Source organism: Octopus sinensis, linkage group LG1 (genome assembly GCF_006345805.1).
Source record: "Octopus sinensis linkage group LG1, ASM634580v1, whole genome shotgun sequence".
In the NCBI taxonomy this organism is placed as follows: domain Eukaryota; kingdom Metazoa; phylum Mollusca; class Cephalopoda; order Octopoda; family Octopodidae; genus Octopus; species Octopus sinensis.
The window spans coordinates 110,551,205-110,571,773 of NC_042997.1; the positions used below are offsets into that span (position 1 = coordinate 110,551,205).

The 20,569-nt window shown below is 38.4% G+C and overlaps 1 protein-coding gene across 2 annotated transcripts in view; it reads right to left on the bottom strand.

Moving 5' to 3' along the window:
* LOC115216749 (cytosolic 10-formyltetrahydrofolate dehydrogenase) overlaps positions 1–20,569 on the bottom strand; it is a 74,743-nt gene that overhangs the window by 40,276 nt on the left and 13,898 nt on the right. For both annotated transcript variants that reach the window (XM_029786303.2, XM_036503720.1), the window contains exons 3-6: positions 18,606–18,840; positions 3,921–4,086; positions 2,160–2,261; positions 1,520–1,609 (exon numbers count right to left, since the gene is read on the bottom strand). In XM_029786303.2, coding sequence (XP_029642163.1) covers positions 1,520–1,609; positions 2,160–2,261; positions 3,921–4,086; positions 18,606–18,840 — 593 coding nt within the window. The remainder of the gene's footprint in view (positions 1–1,519; positions 1,610–2,159; positions 2,262–3,920; positions 4,087–18,605; positions 18,841–20,569) is intronic.

Sequence of the window (20,569 nt, forward strand, 5' to 3'; positions counted from 1 at the left end):
GGGTGGTAGGAGATGGAATTGTCACTTGTCCCAAATCAAATTCTGTGGAGTGCTTTGTCTGTCAAAGGCTCACGCCATTCATTAACCTTAGCTCTCATTATCTATTCTCATCACATGATTATAATCAGTCTTTTGTTGCTTTATCTTCACAGAAGAGATTAACTAAATTCACTCCTAAGGTCACAAGATATTTTCAACAGGTCCTTTGTCTTCCATTTCTCATTTTGTATTCACAGCAGACATTCTAATAAAACACAACAAATGCCACTTTTTAAAACATCCTGTTTTAAAAGCAGGTGAGTCACTGGAGTGCCAAACTAGTGGCAATGTGACCAATAGCTGTGACATTGGCTCAGTGTGCATAGCTGAAAAAGATAGCATGGATATTGATTGGTTAATTAGAGTCCTAGTTAATTAATTATAGCACTATTTTATGCCAAATATTGGACTCAATATGTGTAATGACAGCTAGTAAAAACAGTTGGTGATTTTAGCTAAAGGAGTCTCTATGTGATTGTTAACCAAAGCTGCAGGAAATAGCAACCAAATTTCCCTCAAATTACATCCTACTATCTTCAAAAAGAAAGGTTACATTAGATATATTGTGTCTGAAAAATCGACAACTATAAATGCGAATAACACCAGCAAAAGAATGAATGAGAAACACAGACACTGAACCACACACCAAAGGATAGAAATACATCACCAATATCAAGTTGTAACAGTTCTGGCCTGAAGAACACACACACACACACACACACACACAATAAGTTTCCATACAGTTATCTTCCATTTCTAATAAGTCAAACTTAGATACTTGTCCCTCTGCCATGTAGTGGGATTGAACTTAGAACTATGTGCTCGCAAAACACACTTCTTAACCAGTCACACCTGCACCCATTTTACTTAAAACATGGAAAGCAAAGAGGCCAACCAAAGTTACATGTACTAGAAGACACAACAATATGACATTGAAGTCATCCAGGGGTGACCCTCTCACCTGCGTCATCTCTATAATCTAAGTTTTCTAGTTGTGGTACCTTTATGATCCAAGTCTTCCAGGGGTGACCCTGTGATCCAAGCCTTGTTGTGATGACTTCTAGGACGGATGTTATTAGCGATCCCTCCCCGATGCCGTAAGTCTTCTAACAATCCCTCCCCGATGCCGTAAGTCTTCTAACGATCCCTCCCCGATGCCGTAAGTCTTCTAGCGATCCCTCCCCGATGCCGTAAGTCTTCTAGCGATCCCTCCCCGATGCTGTAAGTCTTCTAGCGATCCCTCCCCGATGCCGTAAGCCTTCTAGCAATCCCTCCCCGATGCCGTAAGCCTTCTAGCGATCCCTCCCCAATGCCGTAAGTCTTCTAGTGACAATCTCACAGCCTAATTCTTCCTGTGGACTTCTATGACCTCAATCTTCTACTGATGACCTTGTGACATAAGTCTCCGTGGGTGTGGGGGTCACCTAATATATATCATACATGTCAGAATTCACTCTCTCGTTAAGTTTTATAGACCTACCTGTCCATCAATCGTGGCCCAAGCTCCAGGAACTTTGTCGTTACCTCGAATATAATTATGGATAGCTTCTGCTGGTTGATCCCAGTTTATCTGAAATAGAAAGACAGCTGATTATTTCTTTTAAGCTAAAGACCAAATGTCCGTAATGTTTACTGGATTCCTTGTAATCAGTGAGAATCCATCAGAGCGATTCGCACTCTAATTTCTTGGTAAAATAAAAGTGTTTATACTTGAATATATTAATTTCAAAGTTTGGCACAAGGCCAGCACTTTGAGGGGAGGGGGTAAGTTGAGTCCATCAACCGCAGTATTTGATTGGTATTTATTTTACCAACTCCAAAGGAACGAAAGGCAAAACTCAACCTCAATGGAATTTGAACTCAAAACATAAAGACATACAAAATGCCACAAAGCATTTTGCTTGGCATGCTAACAGTTCTGTCAGCTCTCCATCACAACAACAACAACAACAATAATAATTAAGGTCAAGAATTTTATAAAATTTCAAGAGAAAATGAAATAATTCTTGTTTTTTTTTTTTTTGAAATGGTGAATCTCAATAATAGGATATAAATATTTGGTTGAAGATAAAATCCCCTTCTGCTCTCCAAAAAATGATATTTAGAAAAGAAATTCTTACTTTAACAAGGGATTTTTTCAAAAGTGCTTCATAACTTGCTCCTTCTTCTGGCTGAATAATTTTAGGGGCCCGGTTTTCAGAAATGAGTTTCACAGCATAGTCCTAAGAAAATTTAGATGAAAAGAAATTTTAAAAAACAAAAAAAAAAATATGAGATTTCAACAGAACAGACAGAAAAAAATAATGAAAGAGAAATCATCATCATCATCATTTAACGTCTGTTTTCCATGCTGGCATGGGTTGGACGGTTCGATTGGGATCTGGGAAGCCAGGAGGCTGCACCAGGCTCCAGTCTGATCTGAGAAGGTTTCTACAGCTGGATGCTCTTCCTAATGCTAACCACTACAAGAGTGTAGTGGGTGCTTTTTACATGCCACCGGCACAGGGGCTAGAGTGGGCTGGCATTGACCACGATTGGATGGTGCTTTTTATGTGCCACCAGCACGGGAGCCAGTCAAGGTGGTGCTGGCATTGGCCACGTTCGGATGGTGCCTTTTACGTGCCAGCAGCACAGGAGCCAGTCGGGGCAAGGGGGCTGGCATCAACCACATTCGGATGGTGCTTTTTACGTGCCACCAGCACGGGGACCACAACTACAATTTCCATTTGATTGTGATTTGATTTCATTTTAATTATATAATTAACATTTAATTATATAATTAAATGTTAATTGATAAATAAGAGTAAACTGAGTCCTTGCTACACTGTTTTGTCTCCATTTTTTGAAGGTGAATTGATTGAAAGGGGTGAGTAGAGAGAGAGAGAGAGAGAGTGTGAGGATAGAAAATGAACAAGGATGAGGGAGTGGTGAAAATAAGTGTATAATATGAGAAACAGAGCGGCTGGTCTGAGAGGGTGACAGAGGAGTGAGTTATGGAAGAGAGAATGATGACAGGGAGTAATAGAGAGAGGGGAAGTGATGGTATGGAGTAATGGGAGAGAGATAATGATGTCAGGGAGTAATGAAAGAATTGCAATGAAGATAGGAAGTAATGGAAGAGAGAGTGATAGGAGGAGTCTGTGGGGAAACGGACAGTGATGGTGGTTACACATTTTCTAGGAAGAGAGAGAGCAAGTGATGGATAGTGATAGAGATAGGGAATAGTAAGAAAGGATGATGGATAGCAATCACAAGGAACCCAGGAGAGAGTGAGTAATGGCTAGCTGTACAGAAGAATAGTATGTCAGATGGAAACAGTGTATTTGTAAAAAGGAGAGAGATGAATGATAGGGAGATGAGAGGTTATCAAAGAGACTGGGAGTGGAAGGAAATGGAGACCTCAAAAGAAAAAAAAATGTACTAAAACCCAGATGTAGAAATATTAAACAGTGCAGCCTCCATTGGTACCATCATTTTGATGCTTTTTTTATACTAAAATGCAAATACTAAAATGCAAAATTTTATACTAAAATGCAAATAGTGGCTTGAGTAAATTGCGTTGAACATTTTATACTAAAATGCAAGTAGTGGCTTGAGTAAATTGATTATCGTTTGAATGGAAACAAACTGAGATCAGGGATATTTCTTTGGTCTTGCTTAGGACATGACAACCACTCTAATACTGGAGTCATAAATGCTGGAGTCGGAATATTATTTGTAGTTGGTGGTTAGGAAGGACATCCAGCTGTAGAAATCATTGAAAAGCAAACATTGGCACATGTTGAAGTCTGGACCCATCAAACCATCCAACCAATGCCAATGCACCAACATAAATGATGATGATGATGATGATGATGATATAAGATTTTTGTCATATTTACCATGGCTTTAATTCCTTCCGGAAAGAGAAATCGGTTGTATAAAGTTTCCACTGTGTCATCAGGGGTGATGTAGGTATGTCGCTGTAAGAGGATCGGTCCTGTGTCAAGCCCATCATCAGCCCAGAAGATTGTAAAACCAGTTTTTGTATCTCCTTCAATCAAAGACCTACAAAAGAAGAATTTAACAGCAAATAAGCTTTGATTTGAAGACACTTTAATGTGGTCAGACAACAGACTTTACAGGGCTCCTCAAAGTGGAATGGTACTGATCCCTGGATATGCAAGAAGAATTTACATGGGCATAGGAGACAAAAAGAGGGTGACAAAAGCATTTGTAGAGGAGTTATTTTGTCCCCTATTTAATCTTTTTTGTCCCCTATTTAAACTTTTTATCTTTTGTTTCAATCATATCACTGTGACCATACTGAGGCACCACCTTGAAAGATCATAGGTGAATGAATTGACCCCAGGACCTTGTTTTGAACCTGGTATACATTCCGTCAGTCTCTCTTGCTAAACTGCTAAGTTACAGGAACATAAACAAACCAACTCTGTTTGTAAAGTGGTGGTGGAGACAAACACAAAGACACATACATACACATGCATATATACAATAGGCTTCTTTCAGTTTCCATCTACCAAATTCACTCACAAGGCTTTGGTCAACCTGAGGCTATAGTAGAAGACACTTGCCCAAGGTGTCATGCAGTGGGACTGAACCTGGAACCATGTGGTTGAGAAGCAAGCCCCTTATCACACAGCCATGTCTGCAGTGGTTGTTTTTATTGCCTGTGCGTGCATGCATGTAATATAGCATGTAGTTTACATCTAATGCACAAAATGTGTGTATATTTTATGGTAACGTAATGTGTGACAATTTTTATTACACACAACTTAATAAACCCTTTACAAAACTGTTTAATGTTTACATCCTTTGACAATCACTGATGCCAATGGCTGTCCATAAAAGAAATTTGCTCCATTCTACAGTGTCAGCATTTAAGTTAATGATGACAAAAAATGATGCTGACAACATTTAAATTGATGATAATGAAGTTGAGATAGAGGACAATGTAATCTTGACTGAAGATGCCAATTTCAGGGCTGACGATGACAAATTGGAGGTAGGACAAATCTGCAGGGGAACTACAGTATACAAGTCAGGACATTACCTAATGCTAAATGTGCAGTGGCTGCCTTTATTACATATATGGAAATAACCATGAATTTTCACAATGTCTTCCAAATTATATACTTAAGATTGTGAAAGAAACCCTGTGTATGTGTATGTACTTCAACATTGTTCATCACATCACATCTAATATACAACAATATCCCAACGCATCTCACCCCCACCTATTACTGGGAATGATTAAATGGCCTAAAATTAAACAAACCAGGTCATAAAAGACTAAGCAAAACCTCTCAGCTACTCAATGGAACATAGATTAACATAGCTGCAGCATTGTACAGATCAGGGGTTGGCAATAGATAGCCAATCTATTATTTCTTTATTGCCCACAAGGGGCTAAACATAGAGGGGACAAACAAAGACAGACAAACGGATCAAGTCGATTATATCGACCCCAGTGTGTAACTGGTACTTATTTAATCAACCCTGAAAGGATGAAAGGCAAAGTTGATCTCGGCAGAATTTCGACTTTGCCTTTCATCCTTTCGGGGTCGATTAAATAAGTACCAGTTACACACTGGGGTCGATGTAATCGACTTTATCTATTGCCAATCGACTGTGGCTCATAAATGGGCCCCTGAAGTGTTCTGTGTTGGTCTCAGACTGTCTCTAAAAATGTTTCAAATTTGCCACAGTCCATTGGCAACAGATGGGCTATCTATGGCCAAGCCCTGATCTGTACAATACTACAGCTATTTGCAGGGCTTAACTCTGTCTCATGACCTCTATTTGCAGTCAGCTGGATTGGACCTTTGACCGTTAAATAAAATATCTTTATTACAGTTACAATGGCATGCAAGTGATCAAGTGACTCCCTCATCCAGTGAAGACTGGCCAGCTGTAGCTTTCTCACAGGCTGCAAGAGTTAGTAAAATCTGTAACGCATCAGTTTCCATAGTGTTCAGTAGATAAGAGAGAAAACAATACAAAACCAGCTCAGAACACCGCACCACATGGCAATATCACACCAAACACACATATGCACACACACACACAGCCACATTTATCCATACATTCACACACACACACACAGCCATGCACACACAGAGCCCTACTCTACTCACACATCAACACACTGCCAGCTTTAATCAGGTCTTATCACAGACAAAAGCCATTTCTACCTGGAATAACCTTTACAACATTCTTTTGTGAAAACAAAACAACCCAGCACCATTCTTAAGACAAGAATCCAGTGAGAAGTTAATGGGGGAAGAGGGTCCCACAGTTTGAAGGGCCCAGTGTTAATCTATGTCTGCAGCTTGCTGCTAAGAACGAACAGAGACACTCTGTTAATTATGATGATCCAATCAACGTGACAGCTCACTCTGTGAAATTAATGTACAAGTGGCTGAGCGCTCCACAGACATGTGTGCCCTTAATGTAGTTCTCATGGGGATTCAGCATGACACAGAATGTGACATGGCCGGCCCTTTTGAAATACAGGTAAAACTCATTTTTGCCAGCTGAGTGGAGTGGAGCAATGTGAAATAAAGTGTCTTGCTCAAGGACACACTACACCACCAGGAATTGAACTCGTGGCCTTATAATCATGAGTCAAATACCCTAACACACTAAGCCATGCACCTTCATAAATAAAATCCTGAGTAAATGCTAAGTCTCACAATCTCAGACAATCCTTCGCGGTGAACCCCTACTCTGCCCCCCCCCCCCACACACACACACGCACATATCTCCGCTATTGCAAGACACCTATTCCCATCCTGCAATCAAATTCCCATCCGAGTTCGACTTTGCTTTTCATTCTTTCGGGGTTGATAAATCAAGTACCAGTTGAATACTAGGATCCATCTAATCGACAGGCCGCCCCACTCTCCCCAAAAATTTCGGGCTTTGTGCCTAGAATAGAAAAGAATATTTTAACCTCTCAACGCCTGGCACAAAGTCGACTCCTCGTCTTTACTACAGTCCCACTCAGTTAAAGTGTCTTGGTCAGGCAAGTTACTTGGCAACGTCACCAGTGCCGGTGGCGGCACAAATAAGCACCCAGTGCACTCTGTGGTATGGTTGACATTTAGGAAGAACACTCGGCCAGAGGAACCATGCCAAAGTAGACAGTGTAGCTTGGCCCAGTCTTCTGGCTCACCAAGTTCAAATTCCGCCGAGGTCGACCATTAATGTCAAGTTTGAATACTTTCGGCGTGCGGGAAATCACACGAAAAGGTCCTTTATAAGGAGAAATAAGAGGTCATTTGACAGAATCATCACGAACAAAAACATGTGTCCAAGAATCAAGATCTGATGGCACATTAGAAGGAGAATTTTGGTGTTGGGGACCCATAGGAGGAAGGGCAGAAAAATATCTGCGTAGTCAAGCAACATAAGACTCTAAATTAAGAGACTGTGACTTGTCTGGCACCAACATCGTACCAGGCAATGCCAGTGTGGTACCATACAAGAACTCAGCAGAAGAAAAACCAAGGTCTGCTTTAATCGCAGTCCGACATCCAAGCAGGACGATAGGAAGAAATTCAGTCCACGACTGGATTCGGCGAGGCACGCAACGCGGCCTTAAGTTGCCTGTGGAAACGCTCCACCATCCCATTTGAAGCGGGATGGTAACTAGTGGTGCGTACATGATGCATCCCCAGGATTCGTGATAACTCACAAAATAAAACAGCTTCGAATTGTCGACCACGATCTGTGGTTACACTGGACGGTACACCGAACCTAAAAATCCAGTTAGACATGAAAACTTTCGCAACAGTTTCAGCAGAAATGTCTGCTATAGGAATAGCTTTCGGCCAACGTGAGAAACGATCGATACAAGTTAAAATATATGAGAAACCGCAACTGACAGGCCATGGTCCAACCAAATCAAGGTGGACATGGCGAAAACAGGCCTCAGGAGAAGAAAACTGTCCAAGTGGAGCACGAACGTGTCTATGGACTTTAGCACTCTGGCACCTCAAACAAGAGCATGCCCAAGAGGTAATTGATCGTCGCATATTGGGCCAGAAGAACCGAGCAGTAACAAGCTTTACTGTGGCAGAGATACCCGGATGTGACAATGAATGAAGAACATCAAAAACAGAACATTGATGTTTCTCAGGTACTAACGGCCTGGGAGAACCGGTGGAGATGTCACAAAGAATAGAGCCTTCTGCTGAAGGGAGCGGACGGTAGGCAAATTTACAATTGATAAACTTGGGCGAAGTTAAATCCAACTCCGCTAAAGGTGGTTGATCCTGCGAAATAGCAGTTAAGTCAATTGCTGCAGGAGAGGAAATGGAATTGACAGGGAGTCTAGAGAGAGCATCAGCTGGGACGTTCTCCTTCCCTGGCACATGTCAAATGTCACTTGTAAACTGAGAAATATAATCCAGGTGATGGAAAGCACGAGGGGAGAGTTTATCCATTTTAGAAGATAGTGCAAACGTAAGGGGCTTGTGATCAGTATAAATCACAAACTCTCGTCCCTTGAGCTGGTGCTGAAAATGCCGAACTGACAGATAGATCGCTAGTAACTCACGATCAAAAGTACTATATCTGCGTTCAGCAGGCTGCAGCTGGCAAGAAAAGAAAGCCAAAGGTTTAGTTTCACCATCTATGGTGTGCTGCAAGACAGCGCCAATTGCAGAATCTGATGCGTCCACAGATAAAGTAAGTGGAGCATCAGGAGCCGGATGTGCTAGAACAGGAACTGAAGCTAGTTCCTTTTTAACTAACTCAAAGGCAGACAGTGCTTCAGCTGAAAGAGTAAGACGGGCGTCTTTTTTAGAATTGCCCTTTAGCATCTGCATTAAAGGAAATGACTTGTCTGCACACCGGTTTATGAAACGTCGATAGAAATTAACTATACCCAAAAAATGGTGAAGTTGATGCAAAGAAGAAGGTGGTGCGATGCGCTGAATTGCATCGACTTTAGATGAGAGAGGTTTGATTCCACTCGAATCAATACAATGACCGAGAAAATCAAGAGATGATTGCCCAAAAACACACTTGTCTGGATTAATGCAAACACCATAGTCGCAAAGACACTGAAAAAGCTGAGACAAGTGCTGGAGATGATTTTCATGCATATCACTTGCGATGAGGATATCATCGACATAAGCAAAAACAAAATCAAGTCCACGAACAACTTCATCTATAAAACGTTGGAACGTACTAGTGGCGTTCCGCAAACCAAAACTCATGTATAGAAATTCGAAACAACCAAAGAGAGTGGTAATTGCCGTTTTAGGAATATCGTCTGGGTTGACCAGTATTTGATGATAAGCACGTATGAGGTCAACCTTAGAAAAATGGTACAGCCATGAAGATTCGCTGAAAAGTCATTAAGATTCCTAATTGGATATCTGTCAGGAATCGTCACAGAATTTAGACGCTGATAATCTCCCACCGGGCGAAAATCTGTATCCCCTTTTCGAACTAAATGAAGGGGTGATGCCCATGGACTGGTGGATGGGCATATCAGACCAAGCTGGAGCATATGCTCAAACTCAGCCCTAGCCGTTTTAAGATGGTCAGGTGCAAGACGCTGTGGGCACGAAAAAACAGGCAGCCCAGTAGTTGTAATGAAATGGAGTGTGGAGTGTATGGGTTTTGCCATTTTAAAAGTAATATCGAGTAGCTCTGGAAAAGAAGCCAAAAGAGAATGAAAAACATCTCCAGATGTAGCAACAAAAAATGTCGGGCTAAGAGCTGAATCGGTAGATTCTCTGGTCAGCATGGAGAGTGTAGTTGAACTGTCAACTAGCCTCCGACGTCTGACATCTACCAATAGATCAAAGTTATTTAGAAAATCCACACCTAAAATAGGATGCGGAATGTCAGCAATGACAAAAACCCACTGAAAATCTCGACAAAGATTTATGTCACAAGGTGTAAAGAGATCTGACCGAATGTGGCTATTGGTGACGAGTCAATAGCGTGCAAGGTAACATTAGATCGTTTTGGCCTGTCGGTTGTGAGACACAGAGGCCAAATGCTGCAACAAGAATCACTGTCCATTAAACGACAGACATTAAACGATGATGATAACATTGCTAGTACTCTATCAGAAAGACCAAGATCCCTCTGCAAAGCTAAGTAATACTTGACCCTGATCAGCTGCTGACTCCTTACAGAGCTCAAGTGAGGCCCATGCTGCAGTATCGTTCCCATCTTTGAATCAGAGCAGCTGTTGTGTTTACACAGGTAACTTCAACCACATCCAACCAAGTTGTTCAACTGAGAGACAAAGATCCACGCATCGACACATTACAAACACTTGTCTCCTCAGGCGTATTGCTTCCCTTCTGTTTCTGCAACAACTTCTACAGATGCTGGCATGGCTGCAAGGTAAAGAAGCTCCCTTCACAACCGTATGGTTCCGGGTTCAACCCATTCATGGGGGTATTTTGAGCAAGTAGGTTTTACTTTAGCTGTGGATTGACCAATGTTTTGTGAAGGGAATTTGATAGGGAGAAATTGTATGGAAGCCCATTATGTGTGTGTGTCTCTCTTTCCACTGAGTTACATCCAAATAGCCTCTCCATCCAGGCCAACCCACCATCATTTGACTCTTGTCTTTCCATCACTTCATTATGTTGCACAAAACTCTCTACTAGTCCTTCTTCCCCGCCACTGCAACTCTCTTTAATCCTGCCCTAACATTAACCCAGCACAGACCAACTTGCACTGACCTCACCAGTCTGGGGGAACAGGCCAAAGGTTACTGGCACTGCCCCTCTCCCCACTCAGTGAAGCTTTTGTAAAAGCAGACTTATAGGGACAAGACATTCCAGTTGTAACCATCCTGTCTTTTTTAGTGTATCTAGGACTATACTACCCAACGTGTTCTTCGTTAGCCAAGATGATGTGAGGCTGATCAATCTGTTATTTCTAGTAGGCAGAGCAACCACACTGTAGTTCTTTTATTATCTTATAAAAAAATTTCAGGTGAAGGAGGTCGAGTATTCCAAGGTAAACTTAGACCAGATAATATGGTTTTCAAGTGGCACTTGCTCAATTAACAGTACACCTTCATATTTTTATTACAAAGAAAGATAAACACACCCACCCGATCACGCACACACACATACAGGGTTTAGATAATTATTCTTGATAAAATCTGATTAATTATTCAACCTGTTTACGTAAGATGTTTATTAGTCCATAGCTTCAAGCCTGAACAACTACCAACACCTTCCCCCCCACACACACACACATACACTCTTGTCTTTGTACTACTTCCATAATTCTGTCCCACAATTCTTTATATTCTACAGTTCTATATTTAAGAGAGGAGGAATTATGTACATTATTTATATTTGACGGATATTCGTCCTCATCTTGTTTGTTGTTAACACAACATTTCGGCTGATATACCTTCCAGCCTTCTTCAGGTGTCTTGGGAAAATTTCCAACCTGGGTTCTCATTCCTAAGGTTTTTTCGATGTTATTATTATTAAGATTATATAGGACTGAGGTAACTCCTCCAGAAGTTATAGAGAATTGTTAACTCTCTTCTATTTATTTCTCTATAACATCTGGATGAGTTACCTCAGTCCTATCATCATCATCATTGTTTAGCATCCGCTTTCCATGCTAGCATGGGTTGGACGGTTCAACTGGGGTCTGGGAAGCCAGAAAGCTGCACCAGGCCCAGTCTGATCTGGCAATGTTTCTACGGCTGGATGCCCTTCCTAACGCCAAGTCCTATATAATCTTTAAAAAAAATGAAGTAGACTGACATGCAATTTTTGAACCTGTGGAAGGCACGCTAGATGCCGAAATATCGTTCAACCAATTTCACATGATAACTATGGCACTCTTCTATTTATTTCTTTATTATTATTATTATTATTATTATTATCATTCAGGTCACTGCCTGGAATTGAACTCGGAATCTTGGGGTAAACCACTACACCATATTCTCTTTAAACCTTCTTTGAGACCAATCCTGGCTCTGTGATACAAACTTCCTTATTGGAATCATAAAACCAAAGGCAATCATCGTCATCATTTAGGGTCCACTTTCCATTCTGGCATGGTTTGACTGGAACTGATAAACTGGAGAACTGCACCAAGCTCCATTTTGGTTTGGTTATTATGGGCTGGATGCCCTTCCTAATGCCAACCACTCTACAGAGTGTACCTGGTGCCTTTTATGTGCTACTGGCACAGGTGCCTTTAATGTGTTTGATAAATTAAAACCTTGCATCAAACTTTCAGGTGTTGTAGTTTTCTTGTTAGGGGTGGGTGGAACACACAGGTCGGGGGGGGTAGTGGATAGCAGTGATACAGTGGCATGGGGCCAAGAGAGCAGGATTGGGGAGTGGGGGTAAGCATAATGCATGAAGTGGAAACGTGAGGAAGAGATGTAGGTCGGTTTGGTGTGGTAGAGAGTGTGAGAAGCTTTCTTTGTAAAGTGTGGGTGGGACATTCAGTGCTTCTAGAACTAAGTTTCACTGATGTGGGTGAGTTGGGTCAGTCTTGTCACATTCTGTACCATGCTGAATCTCTTTGAGAACTATGTTAAGGGCACACATGTCCATGGAGTACTCAGCCACTTGCACTGTAATTTCACAAGAAATTGCCAGTTTTATAAAATTGTTAGATTTAACCCCCCCCCCCACACACACACACACACTTATAATAAAAATGATGGCAGTGACTTCACTGTTATTGTGTGCAGATGGTACCCATGGGTAATTCCCACCACCACCACCACCATGACCGTTAAGAACAACAAAAGGTTATTTCTACTTTTGCTGTTAAGTGGTTAATGTCAGGAACGCAGCTAAACCACTTGCGACAATAAATCAACCACAGACACACACATACACACACACACACACACATGCACATGCGTGCACACACACACACACACCACACACACACACACGTATGGAGAAACGAATGTAAAACGTGGCACATGGAGAAATGAATGTAGAACGTGGCACAGCAGCTGTAACAGCTACAGTCAACCCCTCCCACCACGCCCACCCCTCAGCAGTTTGTATTTGCATGTTTATGATTCTGCCAGAGAAATGTTTGAAAGAGAAAGAGAGAGAATAAGTGTGGTGTTATATTTCAATGTTTATGACTGGGCATGTACTACTTGTAGAAACCATTGAGGCAGGCTGGAAATATTTATTATCACAAAAGATAAATCTTATCACTGACATAGCAAACCACTTCAACTTGATTAATACAGTCACAGGGTGTAAACAAGGGGAGGGGCTAAGCAACACACACACACACACACACACACACACACCACACACACACACACACACACACACACACACTGCTATTCTCTCTCTCTTTCGCTCTTTCTCTCTCTCTCTCTCTGACTTCAGTTGAGGAGGGTTTGTTTGCTTAAGTTGCATGTTTTAATAAAGACCTTTTTATATAACAATTACTTATAAACTTGATGCAAGCACAGCTGTGTGGTAAGAAGCTTACTTCCCAACCACATGGTTCTGGGTTCAGTCCCACTGTGATGCACCTTGGGCAAGTGTTTCCTACTATAACCACAGGCTGACCAAAGCCTTGTGGATGGATTTTGTAGACAGAAACTGAAAAGTCTGTCATATATGTGTGTGTCTGTGTAAATATGTATAGAGAAGAGTAGAGAACAACAAAAACCTTTCTATTTTGTTTTCTATGACCTCAAAAAGGCCTTTGATTCTGTCCCAAGGAAGGTCTTCCGATGCTTCGGCTGCCCCAATCAGTTCATTTCCGTTGTACAGAGATTACATGACAGTATGACTGGAACCATCTTCCATCAAAACTGTCTGAAGATTTCCTCATCTCTGGAGGATTAAAACAAGGATGCGTTTTGGCCCTGACGCTCTTCTCCCTGAACCTTTCAGCAATGTTTTCGTTAACTGCCCTTGGACAATCCAGGGGTCAACATTAGGTACCAATGATGGCGGAGGATATTTCAACCTTGCCAGATTGAAGTCATGAAGACTGACCAGGAAGTAAAAAAGAAATCACTAAACTTCAGTATGCTGATGACAATGCAGTGCTCTGCCACTCCAGTGGACAGCTTCAAGAATCAGTGAATAACTTCACAAATGCTTACACTTGGTGTGGCCAAAAAGTCAACATCAAAAAGACAAAATTCCTGGCACAACCAGTTCTAAGTCAAGAAACTCCTGACCTCAACATTACCATTTTAGAGATGCCACTGGAGAAAGTTAACCACTTTTCATACTTAGGAAGTTTGCTTTTGAACAAGTGCACATCATAAAAGGATGTGAAGAACTGATTAAGAGTGGCTCACACCGCATTTAGTGGGCTCACGAAAAGGGTCTTTTCGTGAACCACAAAACAAAATTGAATGTCTACCAAGCAGTTGTGATCTCCACTCTACGATTATGAAACCTGAACTCTTTACCAAAGCAGCACCAAATAACTAGGGTAATTTCCGCTCTATTATGAATATTGAATGGAACAACTATGTGACTGATGTCTCCATTTTGGAGAGAACTAAAAGCAGCAGCATTGAGGCTACCACCCTGAAACAGCGTCTGAGATTGGTGGGACATGTAGGAAAAATGAAAGAAACCAGGCTGACTCATCAAGTTTTATATGGTGAACTTACCACCAGAAGAAGACTCCAGAGCCGTTCCCTCCCAAAGCCTGGGACATTGAGGCTCAGGACAGGCTCGTCTGGCATCATTCCATCTCCACTGTGACAGACCGTTTTGAAGCTGAACGAGAGAGGAAAGAGGAAGAGAAATGACAAGGAAAGAAAATGGAGGCTGCAACAACCAAAGCCTCCACCATGGGTCCCTTGTGAACTTTGCAACAGACGCTTCCATGCAAGAATCAGCCTCTTTAGTCATCAGAGGGATAGACACAAACAAATGGGAAGAAGCGGCCAAGAAGAAACCAAATAAATTATCGGACACACGATAAAGTGCTGATTATGATGATGTGTGTGTGTGTGTGCACGCGAGTGTCCCCCCCACCACCACCACCACACCTACCACTTGACAACTGGTGTTGGTGTGTTTATGACCCTGTATGGTGTTAGGAAGGACACCACCCAACCACAGAAACTACCCGAAATGTTAGAAATGAGAGCGGAATGGCTCTCTGACATGTCAAAGAGACCAATAACTCTAAGAACTGATTTGGCCTATGATGATTACTCTAACCCATGCCCACATAGAAAATAGATATAAATGATCATGATGGCAATGACAATACATACGTACACACACACACACACACACACACACACACATATATATGTATGTATATATAGGAAAATGTGTTGTTGAAAATCTGCATGGAAACACGCCACCCTCTTTTGTTATATATAATATAAATAGATATATATATATGCATATATACATATATGCACATATACATACATATATGCACATACTTACATATATATGCATATACAGGTACAGAATGTCACAAAACATAAACAACATGAAATACAAAAATGACATGGATTACAAAATACGAAAACAACATGGAAAATGAAGGCAAACCTGGGTATGAGAACAACGAGAGAAACAAATAGAAAGCAAGACAAGTAACAACATAAAGAATGACTCTTGATATATATATTATATTATTATATGATTGAACACCAGGCATCCATTTCCAAGTAAGTTTATATATAATTGAAACTTATAGGAAAGCAAAAGATGAAGACAGGTGTAGGAACAAGCAGGTGTATTAGTTTGATGCTTAGGAAAAATGGAAAAGTCTTTTACGTTTCGAGCCTAAGCTCTTCAGCAGAAAAGAATGAGAAAGTAAACAGAGAGAGAATGAAAAAAACTTGTAGATTTCAGCAGTCCAACATGGCCAATATCTATATATATATACTAGCATTATGACCCGTCTTTGCCGGGTCATAGTGCTAGTGCATGTATATATGTGTATATATATGTGTACATATTACATGTACATCTATATATATATATATATATGTGTACATATTACATGTACATCTATATATATATATATATATGTGTACATATTACATGTACATCTATATATATATATATATATGTGTACATATTACCTGTACATCTATATATATATATATATATGTGTACATATTACATCTATACATCTATATATATATATATATGTACATATTACATCTATACATCTATATATATATATATATATGTGTGTACATATTACATCTATACATCTATATATATATATATATATATGTGTGTACATATTACATCTTACATCTATATATATATATATGTATATGGCTACATATTACATCTATACATCTATATATATATATATATATTATATATATTATATATAGATATATATATATATATATGTGTGTACATATTACATCTATACATCTATATAATATATATATATGTGTACATATTACATCTATACATCTATATATATATATATATATATGTGTACATATACCTATCTATACATCTTATATATATATTATATAGATATATATATATATGTGTACATATTACATCTATACATCTATATATATATATATATATATATGTGTACATATTACATCTATACATCTATATATATATATATATATGTTGTGTACAATTACATCTATACATCTATATATATATATATAATATATATATATGTGTACATATTACATCTATATCATCTATATATATTATATAGTATGTGTACATATTACATCTATACATCTATATATATATATGTGTGTGTACATATTATTACATTCTATACATATATATATATATATATATATATATATATATATATATATATATGTGTACATATTACATCTATACATCTATATATATTATATATATATTATATATATATATATATGTGTACATATTACATCTATACAATCTATATATATATATAGTGTACATATTACATCTATACATCTATACATATATATATATATGTGTACATATTACATCTATACATCTATATATATATATATATATATGTGTACATATTACATCTATACATCTATATATATTATATATATATATGTGTACATATTACATCTATACATCTATATATATATATATATATATGTGTACATATTACATCTACATCTATATATTATATATATATGTGACATATTACATCTATACATCTATATATATATATATATATATAGTGTACATATACATCTATACATCTATATATATATATATATATATGTGTACATTACATCTATATATATATATATATATATATGTGTACATATTACATCTATACATTATATATATATATATATGTGTACATATTACATCTATACATCTATATATATATATATATGTGTACATATTACATCTATACATCTATATATATATATACATATATATGTATACATATTACATCTATACATCTATATATATATACATCTATATATATATAATATATATATATATATATATATATATATATTATATATATATATATATACATATTATATATATATATATATACATCTATATAATACAAAATACAAAGCTATATCTTGATATCGCTAGTGATAACAATACTAAAAATATATAACAGACTGGAATTGTAGGACTATTCCATTTTTGCACACTAATTTTATTTTTAATTTATTTTCATTCATGTGAAACCACTTATTCAAGTTCAAGTCATTGATGCAATTTTATACCAATTGCTATTTTTACTTTTGTAATGTTACGATTATATTATACTTTAGTTTGATTTTAATTATTACTTACTACATATAATTCAATTATTATTATTATCTCTAATTTTTATTGTTACAGTGAAAGTATCTGACATAAAATAGAGAAATGTTTTTGTTTCACTTTTAACACGTAATACTGAAATAGTGGAGAAGATATGATATTGCTATGGGCTCGCCCTAGGCAAGAAGTTGAACTTTTTTTTGCCCATGAAACTACATGGACCCTAAGTAAGGCAGGTGTAAAATTTGAATGAAATTGGTTGTGTAGTTCTCAAGTTTTAGGGAAACACACAAACAGACAGACACACATTCTCAGTTTTATATATATTGAGATGTATATATATATATATATAAGGATAAGATCGTTAATTTAAATTAAATAGCAATCTTATCAAGTGGTCATCATGGAAATAAAAACCTTCAAAGGTAATAATTATTATTAAAATTATAACTTAGGGTGGTTTTAGAGATCATGGCTGCTATTTTCAGCATGGTAGTATCTCGTAGATACCCTAAGTTATAATTTTATTTACATATATATATATATATATATATATATATATATATATATATATATATACGCACATGCTGGTATCACATAAAAATCCCTTGATGCCACATATAAAGTTCCTGAGCTGGTGGCATGGAAAAAGCATGCTGTACACTGTGTAAAGTGGTTGGCATTAGGAAGGGCCTCCAGGTGTAGAAACCATGCCAAAACAAGCAATTGGAGCCTGGTGCAGCTCTCTGGCTTGCCAGTTCCATGTCAAACCATTCCACCCATGCCAGCATGGAAAACAGATGTCAAATGATGAGGATATAAATATGAATAGAGTGAATTACTGACCAATTGATTGCAGATGCTCCTCGGTGGTGTGGAAGAATGGAAGGATGGTAAACAATCGTTTGGTGCTTAGGGTAGAATATCACCTCTGTTGGAATGAATTGTGAGCAAAATGGTAAAACATTTAACTCAACATTAAGACTTTTGTATTGTTCAACCACTTCTGGAATTGGAACCTTTTTCTCTTGCCATCTTTTATACTTGAACACTGGGGTGCCATTCTTGTGCGCTTGGGCAGCTGCAAAATCAAATAGAAAGGAAACCAGATTAATGGAATCTTAGCAGAGAAATTATTAATTAAATAATTTTAAAGTGAATCAGAACCAGATGCTTTCACAGAAGACTGGAAATGATAAACACACACACACACACACCTTCTCAATTTACAACCAGGTTCCATTCCGACTGACCGGTCGTAAGTCGACCTGGTCGTATGTCAGGTTTATATTTTTCAACATTATTTTCATTCAAACAGATTATAAAAATATGAAACACAATAATTTAATTCCTAATTATTGAACATAATGTGAAAAATACTTAATGTGTATTCTATTGTACTGTAAATATCTGTTGAATATTTGTTCTGGTAGATAACGTTCTTCAATTAATTTATCAAAACTATCAACAAATTTTGGGGTTCCATCTTCTCCTGTGACACGTATGTTATGCAAAGCAAATCTTTTTTTTTAAATGCATAAACCACCCATTACTAGCCTGAAAAATTTTGTGCATAATCATCTCCTGAGCATGATTTTAAAGTCTGAAACAGACTTCTAGCCTTTGTTTGCACTGTGAGAAGGCTCAAGGGTGTCTTTTTCTAAATTTAATCTTCCATCCATATGAATAACAATTTCTCCGTTCCATGGAAGGGTTCCTGTCATTGTTTGGTTAAAACTGTAGACTTTGCAGGTGCAAAACCTTTCACAGCTTCACAAATTATTTCTTTGTCCTTAAGTATCATCATTACAATGGAATGTGATAACTTCAAGTCATCTGATACTACATTCACTGTGGGATAATCTTCATTTTACAGTCTAAACCATAGCCTGCCTCGACTCCTTAGCTGGCGCATCTGTACATAAAAGCATTTCCTTTTACCAGTAATTTTAGGGGTATTTCAGATACTATTGCAACTGATGTTTGAAAGCAACTGACAGTGGCTGGCAGTGGATGCTTGGGTCTGAGGGAGACCTGCATTGCCAGATGCTGCCACAGTTATCATATGAACAACTGCCCAATTCCTGAAAACCAATATTTTGTTTATTTATTTTTTATGGTTGTAAGTGCGGATGGTCATAACTCACATAGGTCCTAAGTCGAGGAGAAGGGGTGTGTGTGTGTATCGTTCCTATTATGTTAAACAGTTGTATGTCCAAATTTGGCCAAATGAGTCTTTTTTTAATATTTACTTTTGCTTGAAAGAGCCAGTTCTTTTAGTCCAGCCTACACCTGTGTGTGTGTGTGTGTGTGTGTGTGTGTGTATACGTGCATGTGCGTGTGTGCGCGCATGTGTGTACTCTCACACACACACACATATATATATTCATGAACTGTGGCACTCTGTTAGTTATGACGATGAGGGTTCCAGTTGATCCGATCAACAGAATAGCCTGCTTGTGAAATTAATGTGCAAGTGGCTGAGCACTCCACAGACACATGTACCCTTAACGTAGTTCTCGGGAAGATTCAGCATGACACAGAATGTGACAAGGCTTGGCCCTTTGAAATACAGGTACAACAGAAACAGGAAGAAAGAGTGAGAGAAAGTTATGGTGAAAGAGTACAGCAGGGTTCGCCACCATCCCCTGACAGAGCTTTGTGGAGCTTTAGATCTTTTTGCTCAATAAACACTTACAACCATGATCCTATGACCAAGAGTCTGCTGCCCTAACCACTGGGCCATTGCGCCTCCACCATATTCATGATAATATAAGTAATGTTTATCACTACCTAAACACAGGTGTTCT